The 22,772-nt window shown below is 42.7% G+C and overlaps 1 protein-coding gene across 1 annotated transcript in view; it reads right to left on the bottom strand.

Moving 5' to 3' along the window:
- The window catches only part of LOC112222801 (zinc finger protein ZFPM2-like), a 167,398-nt gene that overhangs the window by 50,287 nt on the left and 94,339 nt on the right, over window positions 1-22,772 (bottom strand). Inside the window, exon 5 of the mRNA XM_042304788.1 lies at window positions 13,261-13,372. Coding sequence (XP_042160722.1) covers window positions 13,261-13,372 — 112 coding nt within the window. The remainder of the gene's footprint in view (window positions 1-13,260; window positions 13,373-22,772) is intronic.

Here is a 22,772-nt window from a genome sequence, read left to right as displayed (position 1 = left end):
GTTAGAGCCATGGGCATATGCATGGTTTCAAATGGCTGTGAATGACTACACAGGTGGCACACTGCTGGATGTGGCACAACATCCTCCAAAACAACCCTGCCTTTTCACGTCCATTGCTCCATTATATCTACATATCTTATACAGTGATATAGTCATTGAAAAATCGACACCAAAGACAAAGTCCTACTGAGCTTTAGCTAAACTGCTACAGTAATTACATTGAAAGCTGATAATAATAGACTTTTCCTTCTTGTTTTACAGTTCCAGGCCCTCCTGCGTCGTTACTGTCATACCTTCATCTGAGAAGGTATTACTGGTATAGAACTCTGAGACACTTGAATGAAATACATGGTTTAGGAATTGAATGCGTTGTGTGGATCAAGCTCTAACTATGTATTTTCTTATTGAGAAGACTCCTGCTCGAAAAGCATAGCCCATAGCTGAATATAACAAAACAAGTCAAATTGGAATTCCATTCTTCTGATTTGGTCCAGCAAACATGTTATTGTTGTCATATTCAAGCGCTGACAACTTGTCTCATTTGGGAGGATAACTGGGATATTATTGACTCAGGCACTGTGACATGCATTTTTACATTTCAAAATGTCACTCTTCTATATTAAAGACACTTAATTTCTAATAATGGGGTGTTTATTGACAGGGAAAGCCCTTGAGATTAGACATCTACTTTAATTAGTAATGCATTCTGTCTGCAGTCATATAATATAAAACATTCCAAATCCCTTTGAGAAGAAAGAACATGACACATGAACTACTGTACTGTACACTGCTAAAAATAAGGCTGTAGTTCTACTTAGAACCATTTTGAGGTCCACATACAGTATGAAGCGAGACATGGAATTATTTTTCCTTCTGTGTAGGTAGCACCGTTTCTTCTAGCTGTACAACTGTAACACCCTGAAGGAGATGATAGATGATGGAGCGGAGAAAAGGAGAGGAAGGCTTTCTTAATTCTTGACATGAAATATTACCTAGGCCATTCCACAGAGCAAAGTGTTTGGGATGGCGGGAGAGATAGCATCCATCCTCTTAGTATACCAAACAAACAAAACCCTGGTGACCTTTCACCCGACACAGGAAGTACAACTGATAAGTCACTACCAATTTCTTCTTCTTTTTCTCAATTTTTTTTTATAGTGTTTTTCTCTTTTTGGCCCAGGTTTCACCTTGCTGCGCCTGTGCCCTTCTATTACAGGTAGTAATAGCAGCCAACTTCCTTCCCTTAGGCTTCTTTTATATATATATTTTATATATATATATTTTATATATATATATTTTATATATATATTTGTCACTCAGGAAAGAGAGAAGAGAGAGATGAAAAATTGTATTTTGCCAGCTAAGGGCTTCTATCTCTCCAACAGAATGAAATCCGGTCCAAAACACTGCTGTGCGCATTAGGCAGCTGTGGATTTAAGCCTTGTCCGCCATGATCAAACCAGGATTTATGAAGCATCATAACTCCCGACAACACCCAGCAGCTTATTAATTTTATATATTTCTGTCCATTCCGTGATATTCCCAGCCTTGACAGTCACTCAAGATAAGCCAAAAGCCTTTTGACAGGATAGTGTGTATATATATTTTTCACTGTTCTCCTGCTCCTCTCCTTGAGAGGGAGTGCTGCTCAGTGATTTGTCTCTCATTTTTGTCTTCACTTTGCAAACTTACCGTTTGTAAGGGGCCCTTAAATCAGTCATGCACTTCGCATGGACACGAGAGGAGAGGGGCCCGTGCAGAAAGAGAAAGAGAGTAAGTTGTGTGTGTGTGTGTGTGTGTGTGAGAGAGAGAGAGAGAGAGAGAGAGAGAGAGAGAGGGAGGGAGGGAGGGAGGGAGGGAGGGAGGGAGGGAGGGAGGGAGGGGGGGAGAGGGGGAGAGATGGAGACAGAGAGAGAGAGAGAGAGAGAGATAGAGAGAGAGGGAGGGAGGGAGGGAGGGAGGGAGGGAGGGAGGGAGGAGGGAGGGAGGGAGGGAGGGAGGGAGGGAGGGAGGGAGGGAGGGAGGGAGGGAGGGAGGGAGGAGGGAGGGGGAGGGAGGGAGGGGGAGAGATGGAGACAGAGAGAGAGAGAGAGAGAGAGATAGAGATAGAGACAGGGAGAGATGGAGACAGAGAGAGAGATGGAGACAGAGGGAGAGATGGAGACAGAGGGAGAGATGAGGGAGACAGAGAGAGAGAGATGGAGACAGAGAGAGAGATGGAGACAGAGGGAGAGATAGAGACAGAGGGAGAGATGAGGGAGACAGAGAGAGAGAGATGGAGACAGAGAGAGAGATGGAGACAGAGGGAGAGATAGACACAGAGGGAGAGATGGAGACAGAGAGAGAGATGGAGACAGAGGGAGAGATGGAGACAGAGGGAGAGATGAGGGAGACAGAGAGAGAGAGATGGAGACAGAGAGAGAGATGGAGACAGAGAGAGAGATGGAGACAGAGGGAGAGATGGAGACAGAGAGAGAGATGGAGACAGAGGGAGAGATGGAGACAGAGAGAGAGATGGAGACAGAGAGAGAGATGGAGACAGAGAGAGAGATGGAGACAGAGGGAGAGATAGAGACAGAGAGAGAGATGGAGACAGAGGGAGAGATGAGGGAGACAGAGAGAGATGGAGACAGAGAGAGAGATGGAGACAGAGGGAGAGAGATGGAGACAGAGGGAGAGATGATGGAGACAGAGGGAGAGATGGAGACAGAGAGAGAGATGGAGACAGAGGGAGAGATGGAGACAGAGAGAGAGAGATGGAGACAGAGAGAGAGATGGAGACAGACAAGAGAGATGGAGACAGAGAGAGAGATGGAGACAGAGGGAAAGATGGAGGCAGACAGAGAGAGAGAGAGAGAGAGATGGAGACAGAGGGAGAGATGGAGACAAAGAGAGAGTGTGTTTGACAGGGCCTCCACCACAGTATCACACACACGTGGTAGAATTTAATCAAAACACTCACTAATCACCATTTACAGGCCTTGCTATATAAAGGGCTGTTCTCAGATATGAGAGGGCAACATGCTGATAGTGTTTAATTTAACTAGAGTGTAGGTCGGAGGCTTGATTTAATGTGGCCCACAGGAAAACCAACGAGGGAAAGAGAAATGGTTGTTCTTTATGTAATGATCACATAAGTTCACATCAATAACGCCCAAACTCATTACCAGAAACACTACATGAAAGAGGTAGAGCTGTACTCTCTCTGCAGGGTGAGCTCTGGTGTATCAGGACAGACTGGCTAGACTGTATAGACTGTGGGTAGACTGTATAGACTGTGGGTAGACTGTATAGACTGTGGGTAGACTGCATAGACTGTGGGTAGACTATATAGACTGTGGGTAGACTGTATAGACTGTGGCTAGACTGTATAGACTGTGGCTAGACTGTTTAGACTGTGGCTAGACTGTATAGACTGTGGCTAGACTGTATAGACTGTGGCTAGACTGTTTAGACTGTGGCTAGACTGTACAGACTGTGGCTAGACTGTATAGACTGTGTGTAGACTGTATAGACTGTGGGTAGACTGTATAGACTGTGGGTAGACTGTGGGTAGACTGTATAGACTGTGGCTAGACTGTGGGTAGACTGTGGGTAGACTGTATAGACTGTGAGTAGACTGTGGGTAGACTGTGTAGACTGTGGGTAGACTGTATAGACTGTGGCTAGACTGTATAGACTGTGGCTAGACTGTATAGACTGTGGGTAGACTGTGGGTAGACTGTGGGTAGACAGTATAGGCTGCAGGTAAACAGTATAGACTGTGGGTAGACTGTATAGACTGCGGCTAGACTGTATAGACTGTGGCTAGACTGTATAGACTGCAGGTCAACGGTATAGACTGTGGGTAGACTGTATAGACTGCGGCTAGACTGTGGGTAGACTGTATAGGCGGAGTGACTATATTGCAATGACCAGTGTGGCAATGTGGCATAACATACTACTCTGGAGTGGGTTAATTAGAGACTTAACCGCAGACTGCCTGTAGGCACTAGCTGTCATGTGGTAGCTAGTGGAAAACTTGTACTGCTGGGCTTGGGTGTAATACAGTAGCGCTAGGCTAGCTACCGTAGCTAGCACACACTACAGTACAGGAGGTGGAAGGATGTAATCTTCAGGAGCTGTTGATACAGGGAAACACTGAGGGTTTGGGTCAAAGGGATTAAAATGGTGGAGGTGGATGTGAGGAGGAAGGGGGTTGGAAGGGGGTTGTGGGATAGAGCGGGGAGCACCAGGCGCCGTACCCGACAACAGAGAGGAGGCTGGGAGATTATAGGGTAGACTATGAGGCTGGGGTTGAGGATTCCTTCTCCCTGAGAGCTGGGGGACAGAGAGAGTGACTCCAAATGGCATTGGAACACAGCATTACCAGCACACTATTCAACAATATGCAGTACCCATGGAGAAGGCTTAGCTTAGCAGGGAAGGCCAGGGCATCGACCAGAACCAGGAGGGAGAGCAGGGTGTTAGGAATGATAGGAATGGGAGGTCCACTGTAGCTGCCATGGGCCGGGTGATGTTGTTGAAAAACCTCTGTGGCTGCCCCTACTACAACAAACCATTGTGGTCTGCAACCACTCTCCTTATGGCTTCCAGTTTGTCTATGGTAAATCCTACAGACTACATGTACAATACTAAATGCGTTCTACATTGTGGACACTGCTGCACCAACGGCAGCAAAACATGTCAGTCATTGCCCTAAAAATGTTGATATTCATAACTCCCTGTGTAAAGTCCACTAAGAGAGAGTCACACTCACCACATTTGACAACATCTACAGCTCACATTACAGTGTTGGTTGAATAGAAGTGTTCCAAACCCCGGTGGAACTGTAGTAGCTGAAGTGGTACAGGGACAGATGACAGATGTGTTCCACTGACTGCATGCACTGCATGGAGGAACACAACCTAGTGTCTGATAGAGTAAGAGAAGCAGTGTATCAACGCTCTCTCTCTCTCTCTCGCTTTCTCCCTCTCTTTTGCTCTCCCATGTTTTCTCACTCTCCCTCTTTCTCTCTCTCCCTTCTTTCTTTCTCCCGCTTGCTCTCTCCCTCACTCACTTTGTCTCTCTCCCTCTCTCTCCCTCCCTCCCTCCCTCTCCCAGGGGCTCAGAGAATGGATGGCCCTGTCTGACCCGGTCGACACACACGTCTTCTCCACTACACTACTGTACCTACAGCACGCCTGTCTGCTCTCTGCACACACACGCACAAACAACACACACACACACACACACACACACACACACACACACACACACACACACACACACACACACACACACACACACACACACACACACACACACACACACACACACACACACACACACACACACACACACACACACACACACACACACACACAGAGGGGCCAGGGGACCCATCTCTGTCACCCAGTGGTACAGAGCGCTACGGAGCACTGCGACCTCCCTTTAGGCAGGCAGAGGTCACCTCAGCTCTGACACTCCAGGAGTTGCATGGGAAGACGGAGTGGGGTAGATGGGGAATGGTGGGGGATGTAGGGGAGGGTGGAGGAGATGGGGGAGGGGTACAAGCATGAGCCTCAGCATCACCATACATACCGTACTTCTGCCACAAAACTACCAGCCTCCTCTCTTCATGGAGCTGAGTGACCCACCTCCTACACCTGTATGTCCCCCTGTCCTTACCCATATGGCATTGGGGTTTAAGAGGGGTGGAATGGCTGAGACCCCATGACCAGAGCATCATAAACCCCATAGATAAGCCAGCAATGGAGGAGCAAGCTCTGTGTGCTCCTGCGCGGTGTGCAATGAGAAAAAGTGATACCCTACTGATACCACACTCTAAAGACTGCAGGGATATGTTTTTTCGCACAGCCGGATGTGCAATCAATAAAATGGATTAGCTGCAGAGGTATGTATAAAGGTTATCAGGAAGTTCTCCTCCTCGAACACAGAAGCGACCCCACAAAACTATTTTGTAATGTGTCCGCTTATTTCTTCAGAAAAAAATCTGATATATTTTCTTCCAAACTGTATTTATGAAGAGATATACAATGTGGAAGGAGACAAATGAAATCCCTGCAATGAACCCTATAATGTAATTATATTGTGACCAGGGTGATAGAGGTGATACTGTATCTTCATTCTAGTGCCCATCAGTGTTTTTCTTCCCATCTTCTGCCATGTGCAGGATGTCCATGCAGTTCGCTATTCTTCCTCGCTCTAACTGTGTGTGTGTGTGTGTGTGTGTCTAAACACTCATTCACCCCACTGATCTCTCTCTCTGACCCCCTACTGCAGATGAAAAGCACCCCGGAGAAGGCCTCTCTCTCTCTCCCTCTCCTCCACTCGCTCTCTGCTGCAGCTGAAGGTGGGTGGGGGTTCATCGTGACCAATGGCATCCCACCACAGAGCTTTATCCTAAAGCACATTGACAATGCTTTTCACACCTACTTACGACAGCTGTGCCATGGTGGGGGCGGCGAGGCCGAGCGGCCAGGAAGGAGAGGTGAATCATGCACAACAGTTCTAAAAGCAGGCCAGGGCTGAGGCTCTTAAAGACACATAGAATGGACTCCTTAACTAAGCAACAGTGATCCTCTTAATCAAAACCTCGCAGACAATTATTTTAATGTCCAAGGAATTGTTTTATGTCTGAAAATCACACCCTGTTTCCTCCTGTCCTCAGGACCGGTACCTCTTTCAGGGAGAGCTTTAAAATCCCTGCTGGGCTCACAGACAGACAGCTCCATCTGCTTCCCCCAGATCGATACACAGGCATTTCTCATCATCGATTATACAATTATACTAAAGCTAAATCAACAGCCCACTCTCCAGAACAAGCCCATTAACCAACCCTGGACAGGAGAGGAGAGTAGGCTAGAAGAGCTGCCTCTTTTTACCCAAGTGCTCTAAAGAGAAGCCTAGTGCTCAGACAGTCCAGGTACTTCACTAGACATGATTATAATGCCACAAGGGTGCAATACATCACTCTTATTAGCCACACCGGAGCACAATGGTATCATAATTAATGGGCACAGCAGGATTGAACGCTGCCCTGACATGGAAAAGTGGGTCTACTTAAGCTTTACAAGGCATTTAAATATGCAGAGTGAATGGCACAGTGAGTCAAAACCCTCCTGCTACGGAGGGAGGGAGAGCGGCCAGCTAGGCTACACGCTCATTAGCGTGACACGACACCCTCAGTGGCATTGATACAAGGACGCGCGGCCGTCTGTCTGTGTTGTCCTCTACTGCAACGACAACATAGTGCCTGACTGGGGAGAGTGATGGATGAAACACATACAGCGTGCCTCTCCTCTCTTCTGTTTGTCATCAGTGCTGCCCATCACTTTCACTTGTTGTTTTCTTCTGTCTTTTCTGTGTGTGTCACAATTAGGTTTATGAGAGTTTGCGGAAACATCCTAATTTGGGTGATGTCTTGTCTCGTCTGTGTATTGTGGTTTGTTTGTGGTGGATGTTCAGAGAGTGGGGCTGTGACAGACAGAGCCTGGTGTCTGGTGTCTGTGTGTGGTGGTGTTGCTGGGGGAGGCCAGCCGCCCGCCAGTCTGCCTCCACCAACAGTGAGGGAACAATGCACATAAAAGGCATTCGGAGGAAGAGTCTGGGCTGACGTCTTTCACTGTCTCTGCCGAATGAAGCAAGAACAAACGTGTGTGTGTGTTGTGTGTGTGTGTGTGTTTGTGTGTGCGTGCGTGCGTGCGTGTGCGTGCATGTGTGTGTGTGCATTTCGGTCTGTGTGCTTACGCATGATGTGTAGGATGCTTCTCACATTCTATATAATGAAGTCTGCTGTCCTTAGCACCCCCCTCCCTACCATCACCAGCCTCCAGTTCAGTCTTACAGTACAATACTCTACCCCTGCCTGCCACAGTCAGTTAATATTACACTACAGCCACGGTACAGTCTGAGCACTCCGCTCCCTACCATCACCAGCCTCCAGTCCAGTCTTGCAGTACAATACTCTACCACTGCCTGCCACAGTCAGTTAATATTACACTACAGCCACGGTACAGTCTGAGCACAGTCCAGTAAAATACTCTACCCCCCTACCATCACCAGCCTCCAGTCCAGTCTTCAGTCAGTACAATACTCTACCCACTGCCTGCCACAGTCAGTTAATATTACACTACAGCCACGGTACAGTCTGAGCACTCCGCTCACTACCATCACCAGCCTCCAGTTCAGTCTTACAGTACAATACTCTACCACTGCCTGCCACAGTCAGTTAATATTACACTACAGCCACGGTACAGTCTGAGCACTCCGCTCACTCCAGCCTGACCGTGCAGTTATCGCCTGGCTCAGTGCAATCAATTATTGTTGCCGCGGAATCATTAATAATTTCCTAATGAAAACGATTCTGTTGATCTCTGTTGTATTTTAATTAAACATAATTACTCTGCTGCTCTGAGCTGTGGTGGGGCCTCCTTTAGGGTACAATTTTGTTTTAATACACTGATAATACAATTTTGACATTGTGTCAGTTGTTTAGTTATTATTCAGTCACACTATTTCCCCATGTTCCCAGATAACAGATAATAACCTCAGCACCTCCTATTTGCCTCAGTCGTTTTAAAGGGGAGGGTTGAAATGAACAATTCAATCTGAACTGTTACAGTACTCTCTCTCCTCTCCCGCAGTCCCAAACAGATTTGACGATATATTTCCCCCTTTCTAAAACCAAGCATGTTCTTATTCTGAATTCTCCCTATTTTGTTTTGGACAGAATATTTTAAAAATCAGATCCAATTTCAAAAGTACTGTGGAATGGCAGTTAAGGTTTCAGTTGATGAGAAATTAATCTAAAAATATCTAGCCATGTCCCGCCAGTTCACCTCCGAGGTCTCTGGCTAAGAGCGTGTGAACAACGTACGAGTGAGAAAAGGGATCTGATGGCGAGGACTTAGTGAACATGAAGTGACAGAAAGACACAGCAGTGAGTTACAGTCTAATTCTACACCGTATGGGCTTATGCAAAACGCTCTAGTACATTGGTCAATTTCCGCTCCAACAATGGCCGACTTTCTCCAGAGACATATTGGACATGCTGTATCTGAATGTGGTCCGCTTAAGAGGCTTACGTTAGAAAAACTCAGGTGACCTTAGAATAATAGGACATAATATCAAGACAGAGCCCAGGTGAGTTTCTACGGGCTCAGATATCAGGTGATAATGGTGGAGCACAATAGGAGAGCTCTGAGTTAAATACAGCCATACTGACTTTACTGTCATACTGGTGATGATGATATACATGTCATGTAATGTGTGGACAGTAGGTACCAAGAAATCTGACGAACTGTAAAACATGCAGAATGATTGGTGGATTCAATGTCCGGTCTTGGAGGCCTACATTATGTTTAGTTATTCTCTCTGTAAAAGGCAAAAAATAAGAATAAATAAATTGAAAGCAGTGTTATATGATGGCGGTAGTGTATTTCATGACATTGTGGATAGGAGTGGCCCTGAAATTATATTTCTATATATTGTCCCATTTCTTCTTTCTGTTTCTTTTTGTTTTAATTACTGAACGCCACTCTTTTGATTCAATAGTGGAATAATGAAAACACCCCAAAAATGAGGCAATTAAATAATACGCATTCCTTTCTAAATTAATAAAACACTCCCATATTGTTAATCAAATGTACCAATTCTCCACTGATATCCTCCCTCTCTGACTTGCTCTCCCTCTTTCCCTGTCCCTGTCGCTCCCTCACTATCTCTCGACCAATTCTCCACCAATTCCCTCCCTCCCTCTGCGTTACTGTAACGTGTAATTACTCCACAGACTCGCTGCCTGTTTCTAGAAAACGTCAGTGGTTCAAAGAAACTGTCCATGTGTGGCGCAGAGCATTGTGGAGGTTCCAGGTGGATTTCTCGATAATGAGTTGGTGCAGCAGTCAGGTTGAGAGTTTTAGTAATGGCTGACTGCTGTGCTCTGTGCTGAGGCACTACAGTATACTGGCTGTCTGCATGGGAGGCTAATGTAAAACAAACAACACTGCATGCTTACTGTTTCTGGTGCTACTGATAGAAAGACAGCCTGGTAAAAACAGATATTATGTTTATTCCACTTTTTATATTATCACGTCTTCAAGGGGGAATTGGTAGACATTCTTTATTTTAAAGTAATATATATTTAACACAAACTATGGCCATATGACACATAGACATAATAACCTACAGTATATAGCCGTAGTTGATAGGGTAAACTCTCAGTAGACATGTTAGTTTAGAAATGTCTCATTATACAGTGTGTTGTTGGTCAATATCAACAACACAAAATGATAGAGACAGTGAGTGGCAAATCATTAAAAAAGGGACATTTAGTAGAACCAGGACACAGGACAGTATAAAACAAAATCCCATGTCTAATAGTAGATATGTGGTAACCGTGGTAGTGTGTTTTCTGCTGGACGCCCGGGGCAGCCCAATGGGGATTCCACCAAACTCACATAGTTCCTGTTCACAGTGAACTAGCATGTATTATACATTACACACTGTTGGACTGCATCAGTCCATTGGGAATCATTTCTCTCTTTTTCTCTGTCCCATAGAATGTCAATGGTTGAAGATCGTGAACATTCAGTGGTAGCCCTAGCACACTGACAATAGATTTTACTTTCAGATCATCAACAATAAACTACGATATGGGAGGGTGAAACACAGTGCCAACTCTAGTTGAGGCACTCCTCAAGAAAGCCAAGATGATTGGAACACGAGCCAAGTAGCCATATTCAGTGAGAACCAACGAACATGCAGTATATTGAGATGTTCACTGATTACCATAAGTCAACTGCCTTTCTTAGCGCAAAACAGACAAACAGACAAACAGCAACACTTGGGGAGAGATGTAAACACTGAGGCCCTATGGCTCTGTGTGTCTGTGTGTCTGCTTCATGTAGAGAGGGAGTCATCACTGAGTCATTCTGTACTGTCTGGTGTCTGCATGGGGCCATAGAAATACAATAACTAGAATGATTCTCTCTGGGGCCATAGAAATAGAATAAGTAAATAGATGTTGTACAATGACAACAGATATTCTCTCTGGGGCCATAGAAATACAATAACTAAATAGATTCTATACAATAACTAGACAGATTCTGTCTGGGGCCACATACATAGAAACTAGACAGATTATGTCTGGGGCCACATACATAGAATAACTAGACAGATTCTGTCTTGGGCCCCATACATAGAATAACTAGACAGATTCTGTCTGGGGCCCATACATAGAAAACTAGACAGATTCTGTCTGGGGCCACATACATAGAAACTAGACAGATTCTGTCTGTGGCCACACACATGCAATAACTAGACAGAGTCTGTCTGGGGCCATATACATAGAATAACTAGACAGATTCTGTCTGGGGCCACATTCATAGAATAACTAGACAGATTCTGTCTAGGGCCCCATACATAGAATAACTAGACAGATTCTGTCTGGGGCCCCATACATAGAATAACTAGACAGATTCTGTCTGGGGCCACATACATAGAATAACTAGACAGATTCTGTCTGGGGCCACATACATAGAATAACTAGACAGATTCTGTCTGGGGCCACATACATAGAATAACTAGACAGATTCTGTCTGGGGCCATATACATAGAATAACTAGACAGAGTCTGTCTGGGGCCCCATACATAGAATAACTAGACAGATTCTGTCTGGGGCCATATACATAGAATAACTAGACAGAGTCTGTCTGGGGCCATAGAAATAGAAAAACTGGATGGATGCTGATTCTGTCTCGGCCTAAGATTTAGAGCTGCAATTATTGTCTCAAAATGACTACACACAGTAAGGTGACAAATATTATACAATTATTTCCAAATTGAAATTAATTCTATTTTTCTGCATTTTATCCCTCTGTATCGTCTATTATGGCTTGGCAGGCATGTGCTTGTGGAGAAAGGTTTAGCAGCTCTATACTAATACAACACAAACGGCTCTCACTGGGGGACTCCTCTTTTTGGTCTGACTTTCACATCACTTCCTTTTCTAATTGAATAAGGGTCAACTAGATGCTATGAACAAGGGGATATGAAGGACAATGCTACAGAGGTGATCACAGATCCATAACGTCCGTCTGTGTGAGATGATGGCAGTACTGCAACTACATCTGGGATGTCTTCTATAATGACTATGAAGACGGCGAGGGGAAATGACAGACTTAACAAAACGAGACCAAATCCTGTTATTACTCCCTTTTTTGTTTCATATATTCAGTCTCCTGGCAAAAAGATTAGGAGATTTTTAAAGAAGTGCATAATCTCCTTTAACAGCTTATCATAAACTTTAATGATTTGGTGATAAAGAGCACAAAGTTAAGTAGCCGGTTAAGAGGATAACTCCCCAGTGCAGTCTAGTGATTAGTAGATGAGAATTGGGAGACCGAAAGAAAATCCGGGCTGCAAATCCCAGTTCCCGCTCTGATTCACTTTGAGGGGAAGAAACTCCATTTCAGCTCCTTCGTGAGTCTAGTCACAGGGTAATCGTTTTGAAAACGGAATAAATAGAAACCACTTCTTGCATCCCTTTTGAATTCAAACATCTTTATTTACTTATTTATGTGCCTGTGTGTCTCTGGATACACCCGTCAAGACCCAATTATGGGCTGCAGCAGCCAGTCAGCAGCACAGTGCTTTCATAAAGACTGAAGTCTGAAGACGCTACTGTCAGTGTGCCGTATTAGCATTTTACAATCAGTAACCTTAAGCCCAATCATGAACTATGGATGGGCAGCCATTTTGAGCTTGCCTAATAAGGGCATTCTAGCTGTATCAGACAGCAACTAAATCCCTCATTTTTATTTCACTGTGATTCGAGACTAACAACCTCTACGGTCACACCCAGTAACCCCACATTACATAAAAAGAGAGATATGCCATTAGCAAATTTCTGATTATCGTCTACATAATTATTTTGGGGAATTGTGATTTGTGAACAGAGAGGAATTCCCTCAGACTGTGTTCAAAAAGCGAAGGAATATATTTACCTCGTGAAATCGAAAACCTCTGACTTTGTGTCTTGTATGTTGTTTTCCCACTCCTAATCAAGACTTTTGAGTTGATACACTAAATGACTTCAGAGGGATGTAAAAAAAAGATATATATTCGAGTGAAAGACAACGAGACAGACATACAGCAGAACTTAAGTGGGGGAATTGTCTGTCAGACCGTGTGTTTGGCTGCTGTGGTGTTGCTAGGGAGATAACAGACTGTATACAACAGTCTGGAGATTGAGCTTACCTTTGCTGTACACCACACAGTTATTTTTGTTGTCTTCTGCTCCTTGCCAAGTCACATCCAGCAGCCACCTGGGGCCCGCGCTGAGCACCACCGGTACACAGCTCTTCATCTTCTGGACAGGGACAGATAACAAACACTAATCATTTGCTTATTTTGGTGATTAAACAAACAATAATTAATAATAGCCACCAAGTTATGCTTCCTCTTCTTCTCTGCAAGACATAAAAAGGGTCATTCTATAAGCTAGTAGGTCCTCTTCTTCTCCCCGCAATGAGAATATTTGGGAATTGAGATGGTCTGGGGGGGGCTGGAGTAGTGGGAGAGAGGGAGGGGGCATACAGTGCTGCTAACGCCTGGTCCCTATGATCCCAATGATACAGTATCAGATCTCCCAGATTAAGAAGATCTCGGATGCCCAGAATGCCGATGACTTTTAGAGTGAAGGAGGCGAGTGTTCAGGAGTGAACTTTAGGCACATTGTGCTGCGCTATCGCTGGGATCTCACTATTTCCTGAAACAGCCAGGGAAGAATTTAAAGAATCAGTATCTATTTCAAAGGGCGATTGAGGCTACGTCTTATAATATGCCGGCAAATTATTCTGAATGTGTAACATCATTTTTCTTCTGGGCTCGGGTCAAGTGTTGGTGCTTTAAGTTATTTGTATGGAAGGAAAACAGGGAGATAGATACTGTGGCCCCAGCTAAATGTATTCACAACCAGACATGGAGAGGGGTCGGTCAGATTGGAGAGGCCTTTCTATTTATTTTCATATGATTTTCTATTCTATTTTATTTTTTAAATGGCTTTTTTTTTACAAAGGGTAATGAAAGCCAAGAGTACATCTTCAGTGCTCATGGAACGGGTAGAAGCATCTTTCTTGGGCAGCCGTTACAGTAGCCTATTGCTAGCAGGCAAAATGTCAGTATTTCAAGGCCATTACTTTTTTAACCCCCAGGCCCTCCTTCATTAGGGTGTTACAGAAATAGTTTAGCGAAGAGAAAATGGTCTGGGGTGCCATCTCTTCTCGACACTTCATTTATTTTTCCATTTGAAACAGGCTGCCATCAGACACCATCCATCTGCCTAATGCAACAGAAAAGCACAAGTCGTCACTATGTGTTTCAGATATTTCTTTGGAAAGGCAGCAACAACCAACCCTTCAAGGATAAATGCAATGGCCACTTTCACACGTTAAAGGTCTGAATTGGCACAGATACACACAAAAGATTGATTTATTACGCATGCAGGTGAAGGAGTGTTTAGACACACACACACACACACACACACACACACACACACACACACACACACAGAAATATTTTGTTAGTAGTGACTGAGGATTAGAGGGCTCTCTCTCTTTCTGAGAAAACAGAAATACTGTCGGCTACATTCAATAACTAAAGTGCAGACAGCATATGGGCTCTGATCTCAGTCAGTCTGTCACACAAATGAAACAATACGTATAAAATGAAAAGAAAACCTCAACTCTAGTTCTGACATAGCAGCTCGAAGCAATGGTGGACTTGTGCCAGTCAGACGGATCAAACACCTAGTGAACAGCACATTGTGTCTGTTGATTTTCTCATTCCTTAATATTTAGGTATCTTATCCCACCCTGGCAGAGGAACAGAGAGAGACCTCTGTCATTTAAGCCGTCCTCTATTTCACATCTCAAATTAGCCTGACAATAAAGTCGTATATCTTCAGCGAACCTGTAAATCTTACAACCCTGTCAAAAGGAGCAAAGGAGACGGATCTGATTGTTGCTACGACGACTATCTAAAATGAGAATCGGATTAACCCTTTGTCAGATCTCCAGACTGGGGGCCATCTCTCTGATTTAGCTGTGTGAGGCTTCTTCTTCCCCTCTTCCTGTCTGTCTAGTCTCTAAGGCCTTCTGGGAATTCACTATATTACACTGCCTCTCACCAGGGAGAGAGTAATAATAATATATGGGTATAGTTTTCAACATTAAAAATACTGTAAGAGAGAAAAGAAAACACATTTCCTTTATTATTGTATTTGAATTTGAATTATTTACATTTTTGACATTTTTTTCTCAATGTGATTTCTTAATATAACAATTCATTGTCAAAATCATCATAACATCATTTATTCATAAAACTAAACATAACCAATTGTAAATTAATAAATTAACTGAATACATTTATCAAAATAATGGTCAATTTATCATATAGCTGTATTTTTTATTTTGCTGAAATTTAAATGAGCCATTCATATAAATGTACTACTCGAAATAATGACTATGTTGGGGCTCTGAAGTATTTCAGACAAAGGAATGCAGAGAAGCTGTATTCTGGGTATAACACACAATGATGTCACCAAGGGGAGGAGCATTTTAGCCTTAAATGAACGCCCTCTTCCTATACAGTAAATACAGTACATTTGTCGTCAAAGCTTCAGACAAAAAAAGAGTGGAGTAAGAGGGATGTATACAAAATAAAAACATACCCCTTTCTCTAACTACCAATCACAACTAAGGAATGTGACGTACAACAGTGACTCTGTCCTGTTCCACTTCCTCATGAATAAATGTATTCAGAACAGCAAATAATACTGACCCCTATTGGATATTACAACATCAACACCACCGGCTTTAAAAATCCAAAGCCAGATACAATACGGTTTCATTCAGACTAATATTACGACTATTAATATTAATATTATAATATTATAATATTAATATTAAGATTTCCAGAAATTAAAATAGGTGGATGTATTAATTCAATCAGAATTAAACAATGGTCATGATTAAATTTGAAAATGTATGACAATTAACTCGGTCCCTAAATGCTTTTTCTTCAATAAAATAAAACAGGGACATTTAAAGTAGCTACAGTAAATTAGATGGAAAATAAATGTGACAAAATGTGTCACTTTATAAAGTAATGTCATGGATAAGTGTTGAAAACCATCCACCCTTCCTCCTCATGGTGTGTTGTGGTTTATCCACCCTGTTCCCTCACTCCAGTGGTTTCAATACTCTCCCAGGTTTTTTTCCTGAGCCCTGTTACCGTTCAACCAACGTGTAAAAGATACAGTTACCAAAACAGTGTAGTCAGCGAGGAAGTGATTACAAAATGATGCTCCAAAGTCGCTATAAAATGAAAATCAATATTTCCACAAGTTGCTGCAACATAAAAGATAACCTTCATTGATTTTTCTAGACTTAGGCCTCTGTGATAAAATCTAATATAAATTTTCAGCCACACGGATTTAGATCAGAGCGAAGAGCAGGGGCTGAGCGATAAGTTCCATTGCACATCTCTCATAGTTGGATTTTTTCCTCCTTCCTTCCAAAGGCAGAGCCCTAGCTATTTATAATTGGCACTGTGTGAGGAAAAGCTTCTATCAGGAATCTGTTCTAATTTTTATTACTGAGAAGCTAAAGCCTGTTCCAGATAATTTGGAATTTTCAGGGGAATTGTGATGGAGTTGATGGCAGCGCCGGACTGACTCCAGAAAGGAGCTAACCTGTAATAGCCTCTGTGGCTGGGCTGATTAAATGTTGCCATAGATGAAAGACCTGCCATCACCGCAATAAATTAACCAATCACACAAATCCCAAGTCGCTACTAATCCCTCCTTGATACCATGATCCTCAGATCAGCTGAAGGAGGTGAGGAAAAAAGTGGCTTCTGACACTCAGCTTCCTCCTAACTCACTGGTTTCCTGTGTAAACAAGCTAATGATATCACCACTGACCATTTCACCACCACTGGGCAACTCTTAACCCGCTTCACGGTCAGGCCAGGGGAAATCGATATCAATCCTTGGTGGGAATGATTCTTTCCTCATCTTTTTCCCTTCGTTTTTTTTCTACCAAGGTCACAAATGTAGTACTGTATCAGTCCTGATCCCCAACTGTAGAGAAATCAAACCCAGTTTTAGTCTGAGCATCTTTACAGTACTTTCTACTTGTTGTTTTGCTTAAAAGGTCCACTGTATATCCAGTAGCCATGGATATGAAAAACACATACAGTATGAAAGACTAAATGTGTTCTTAATCATAATACAAATGCAAATATTTATTTATAGCATTTTACTTCGAAAATACAAAATTCATTTTTTTATTTTTCAATAATATTTATTCCGTTTCTTAAATGAAACTAGTCCTTAAGTCCAGTATAAAATTTGTTTTTTTTATTCAGTGAAAAACACTGTAAATAGTAGAAGAAGCAGCAGGTTCCTTTCCTTCAGTTCATCTCTCTGTGTTTTTCACTCCCACACACAGCGCTTGGCCCAAGCGTTCATATTTTTAACAACATGCCACTAATAGTTTTGATGTGTCATGTCCATATAAGGGGTTAGCCCTTTATATGAAAAAAGAAGGGCAGAAAAGCTTCTGGATGTGTTATGTCAGGTTTCTATATGATATGTTACTGCGGTGGAGGTATATAGGGATAAAGGATTTGCACCTGTTTACAGCATACTACAGCACACACCTTGATAACGTCCATTGCAATTAGTTGTTCACCACGATGAAACAAATTGCATGTGGTCAACTGGAAATTTCATTAGAGGAGATTTTCCTCTAGCCCTCGTTATCTCATTCCCGTATTAATATTTCTTTAGCCTCAAGGACAGATGACTTGCCAGGGTCTTTCTGTCGAATAAATGGCCAAAACACTTTCTCTTTCAATCCATCTCCAAGTTTCTATGCATGTATAAAAAGCTTATATTCAGAATATGGATATTTATGTATATTTTCCTTTAATTTAACCCTAAAAAAAGATGATTATCTGTCAACATCCCAAATTAACTGGGAAATGCTTCCAATGCATCCATTTCTCAGGTCTCATTTCAAGCCATTCTCTCCATCTTTTAACGGTAGTATAGTTACATCTGCCCAAATAAAAATATACAGTACCTTCATGTAGCTTTCTTTTTCTCTCTCTCTCCCTACAGCAGCATCTGCTATTGGGAGACTAAATAACAGAAATATGCAAAAATTCGACACTAATTCCCTTTAGAGATAGATCTTGGCTGCTGCCCTGTCATAAATCAGAGCATTTCGATATGAAATGAGGCAAGCTGCTCTAATCATTTCTGCATTTCAAATTGGATCACTGGCTCAATCGCTTGGCTTTTAAACTGCTTGCCTAAGAGCAAATGTGAGGTGGGAGATAATTCGGCAGAAATCTTCTCCCTCCCTGCGCTCGCTCTGTGCTGCAGTTAGTTTACTGCTTGAGTGCAAAAGAATGCTTTTTTCTTTTCTACCACCCCCCTTCCCCACATCTTTCTCTTTTCAACTTTGTTAAATTGACTTTTCCTTTTAAATCGATTAAATTGAGAGTCACTGCTGTTCCTGCAATCTTTAAAAGGACACCAATCACTCTGCCTTTAGTTGTTGTTGCTATAATGGCAGCTACCCATTGCTGTGCCTTTAGTTTGTAGATCATGGCAGCCATGGGAAATATACATACAGTATTTGATCATTTAAGTGACATCCTATCTGTTCTTACTTATTTGAATGTATCTGTTCCTGATTGTAACCACATATGGACAATAAGTGACCGTGGGTCTTAAATACCACATTGAGTGTATGTTGATTGATCATTACAATACGACATACCTAAAGCCACATATGGAGTAAGACAGGAAGGCAGAGAAAGACAGTCAGAAAAAAAGGAGTGAGTGAGGGAAAGCAATTGAGTTTCAAGCATCTTCCAATTCTCCCAAACCTCCAGGCAGTAAGAGCTGCTCCAACTCCAAACTCATCCAGTGTAGTGAAAGATCTACCAGTCCTCCAGACAAGTCCCCCCTCTCTCTCTCTCTGTCTCTCTGTCTCTCTCTCTCTCTGTGTCTCTGTCTCTCTCTCTCTCTCTCTCTTTAATATCTTATGATCATCTCCTCCTTAATGCAACAGACAAACTACGGGCCTTTGACATGTTCTGGTCTATTGTCCCTGTTCGCCAACCAGTTGTTTGGCTGAAGTGGACGTTTCATTCAAATTCATGTTAATCCATGAACTGCAAGTTGCAGATACAGAATATAATGTGTAGCCTATGTATCATTTTTTGAAGTAGGGAAGAAAGAAAGAGAAAGTAGAATTTGTAATGCACGCTTCACTACTTAATAATGACTAGGAGGTACACATCCTGTACATGCACGTCTTTCTTCTGTTTGGCTTCGGTCAGAGAAATAACACTGAACGCCTCAGTTCTCGCTATTTGAATTCAATTGGGGACTTGTTTGATCTTTGCATGTAACTTAGGGCTCGGCTCCTGGAGCCATGAGAAACTATGTGAGCACATAATAGAGAAGCGACAGCCAGCGATGTGTTCACCTGTATGGTACATTACTGTTCCCCCAGGGTCACTGAACCAGCCAGGTGGCTCATACTCCGGACAGCTCCACTTTAAACACACAGGAATAAACACACGGAGGGGCCATTCTTCAAAGACGACATGAAGAGACAAAGTCTATCAGCCATTAAGGTCACAAGCTATCCCTCCACACATAAACACAGACCTAGGAGCAGTCATAAGTCAGTGAAGACAAACAATCACATTCAAGGCAAGATGATGCTTGAATAAAGCCTGGATAAACCTCAATGCCCCTTTAAGGTATAAAAGCCCGGATAAACCTCAATTCCCCTTTAAGGTATAAAAGCCCAGATAAAGGGGCATTGAGGTTTAAGGTATAAAAGCCCAGATAAAGGGGCATTGAGGTTTAAGGTATAAAAGCCCAGATAAAGGGGCATTGAGGTTTAAGGTATAAAAGCCCAGATAAAGGGGCATTGAGGTTTAAGGTATAAAAGCCCAGATAAAGGGGCATTGAGGTTTAAGGTATAAAAGCCCAGATAAAGGGGCATTGAGGTTTAAGGTATAAAAGCCCAGATAAAGGGGCATTGAGGTTTAAGGTATAAAAGCCCAGAAAAGCCCAGATAAAAAGATAAAGGGGCATTGAGGTTTAAGGTATAAAAGCCCAGATAAAGGGGCATTGAGGTTTAAGGTATAAAAGCCTAGATAAAGGGGCATTGAGGTTTAAGGTATAAAAGCCCAGATAAAGGGGCATTGAGGTTTAAGGTATAAAAGCCCAGATAAAGGGGCATTGAGGTTTAAGGTATAAAAGCCCAGATAAAGGGGCATTGAGGTTTAAGGTATAAAAGCCCAGATAAAGGGGCATTGAGGTTTAAGGTATAAAAGCCCAGATAAAGGGGCATTGAGGTTTAAGGTATAAAAGCCCAGATAAAGGGGCATTGAGGTTTAAGGTATAAAAGCCCAGAAAAGCCCAGATAAAGGGGCATTGAGGTTTAAGGTATAAAAGCCCAGATAAAGGGGCATTGAGGTTTAAGGTATAAAAGCCCAGATAAAGGGGCATTGAGGTTTAAGGTATAAAAGCCCAGATAAAGGGGCATTGAGGTTTAAGGTATAAAAGCCCAGATAAAGGGGCATTGAGGTTTAAGGTATAAAAGCCCAGATAAAGGGGCATTGAGGTTTAAGGTATAAAAGCCCAGATAAAGGGGCATTGAGGTTTAAGGTATAAAAGCCCAGATAAAGGGGCATTGAGGTTTAAGGTATAAAGCCCAGATAAAGGGGCATTGAGGTTTAAGGTATAAAAGCCCAGATAAAGGGGCATTGAGGTTTAAGGTATAAAAGCCCAGATAAAGGGGCATTGAGGTTTAAGGTATAAAAGCCCAGATAAAGGGGCATTGAGGTTTAAGTATAAAAGCCCAGATAAAGGGGCATTGAGGTTTAAGGTATAAAAGCCCAGATAAAGGGGCATTGAGGTTAAAAGCCCAGATAAAGGGGCATTGAGGTTTAAGGTATAAAAGCCCAGATAAAGGGGCATTGAGGTTTAAGGTATAAAAGCCCAGATAAAGGGGCATTGAGGTTTAAGGTATAAAGCCCAGATAAAGGGGCATTGAGGTTTAAGGTATAAAGCCCAGATAAAGGGGCATTGAGGTTTAAGGTATAAAAGCCCAGATAAAGGGGCATTGAGGTTTAAGGTATAAAAGCCCAGATAAAGGGGCATTGAGGTTTAAGGTATAAAAGCCCAGATAAAGGGGCATTGAGGTTTAAGGTATAAAAGCCCAGATAAAGGGGCATTGAGGTTTAAGGTATAAAAAAGCCCAGATAAAGGGGCATTGAGGTTTTTAAAAAGCCCAGATATTAAAGCCCAGATAAAGGGGCATTGAGGTTTAAGGTATAAAAGCCCAGATAAAGGGGCATTGAGGTTTAAGGTATAAAAGCCCAGATAAAGGGGCATTGAGGTTTAAGGTATAAAGCCCAGATAAAGGGGCATTGAGGTTTAAGGTATAAAAGCCAGATAAAGGGGCATTGAGGTTTAAGGTATAAAAGCCCAGATAAAGGGGCATTGAGGTTTAAGGTATAAAAGCCCAGATAAAGGGGCATTGAGGTTTAAGGTATAAAGCCCAGATAAAGGGGCATTGAGGTTTAAAGGCATTAGGTTTAGGTAAAGCCCAGATAAAGGGGCATTGAGGAGGTTAAAAGCCCAGATAAAGGGGCATTGAGGTTTAAGGTATAAAAGCCCAGATAAAGGGGCATTGAGGTTTAAGGTATAAAAGCCCAGATAAAGGGGCATTGAGGTTTAAGGTATAAAAGCCCAGATAAAGGGGCATTGAGGTTTAAGGTATAAAAGCCCAGATAAAGGGGCATTGAGGTTTAAGGTATAAAAGCCCAGATAAAGGGGCATTGAGGTTTAAGGTATAAAAGCCCAGATAAAGGGGCATTGAGGTTTAAGGTATAAAAGCCCAGATAAAGGGGCATTGAGGTTTAAGGTATAAAGCCCAGATAAAGGGGCATTGAGGTTTAAGGTATAAAAGCCCAGATAAAGGGGCATTGAGGTTTAAGGTATAAAAGCCCAGATAAAGGGGCATTGAGGTTTAAGGTATAAAAGCCCAGATAAAGGGGCATTGAGGTTTAAGGTATAAAAGCCCAGATAAAGGGGCATTGAGGTTTAAGGTATAAAAGCCCAGATAAAGGGGCATTGAGGTTTAAGGTATAAAAGCCCAGATAAAGGGGCATTGAGGTTTAAGGTATAAAAGCCCAGATAAAGGGGCATTGAGGTTTAAGGTATAAAAGCCCAGATAAAGGGGCATTGAGGTTTAAGGTATAAAAGCCCAGATAAAGGGGCATTGAGGTTTAAGGTATAAAAGCCCAGATAAAGGGGCATTGAGGTTTAAGGTATAAAAGCCCGGATAAACCTCAATTCCCCTTTAAGGTATAAAAGCCCAGATAAAGGGGCATTGAGGTTTAAGGTATAAAAGCCCGGATAAACCTCAATTCCCCTTTAAGGTATAAAAGCCCAGATAAAGGGGCATTGAGGTTTAAGGTATAAAAGCCCAGATAAAGGGGCATTGAGGTTTAAGGTATAAAAGCCCAGATAAAGGGGCATTGAGGTTTAAGGTATAAAAGCCCAGATAAAGGGGCATTGAGGTTTAAGGTATAAAGCCCAGATAAAGGGGCATTGAGGTTTAAGGTATAAAAGCCCAGATAAAGGGGCATTGAGGTTTAAGGTATAA

Source organism: Oncorhynchus tshawytscha, linkage group LG23 (genome assembly GCF_018296145.1).
Source record: "Oncorhynchus tshawytscha isolate Ot180627B linkage group LG23, Otsh_v2.0, whole genome shotgun sequence".
In the NCBI taxonomy this organism is placed as follows: domain Eukaryota; kingdom Metazoa; phylum Chordata; class Actinopteri; order Salmoniformes; family Salmonidae; genus Oncorhynchus; species Oncorhynchus tshawytscha.
The sequence above is the reverse complement of the archived record's forward strand: the minus strand, read 5'-3'. Positions and strand labels throughout refer to the sequence as shown.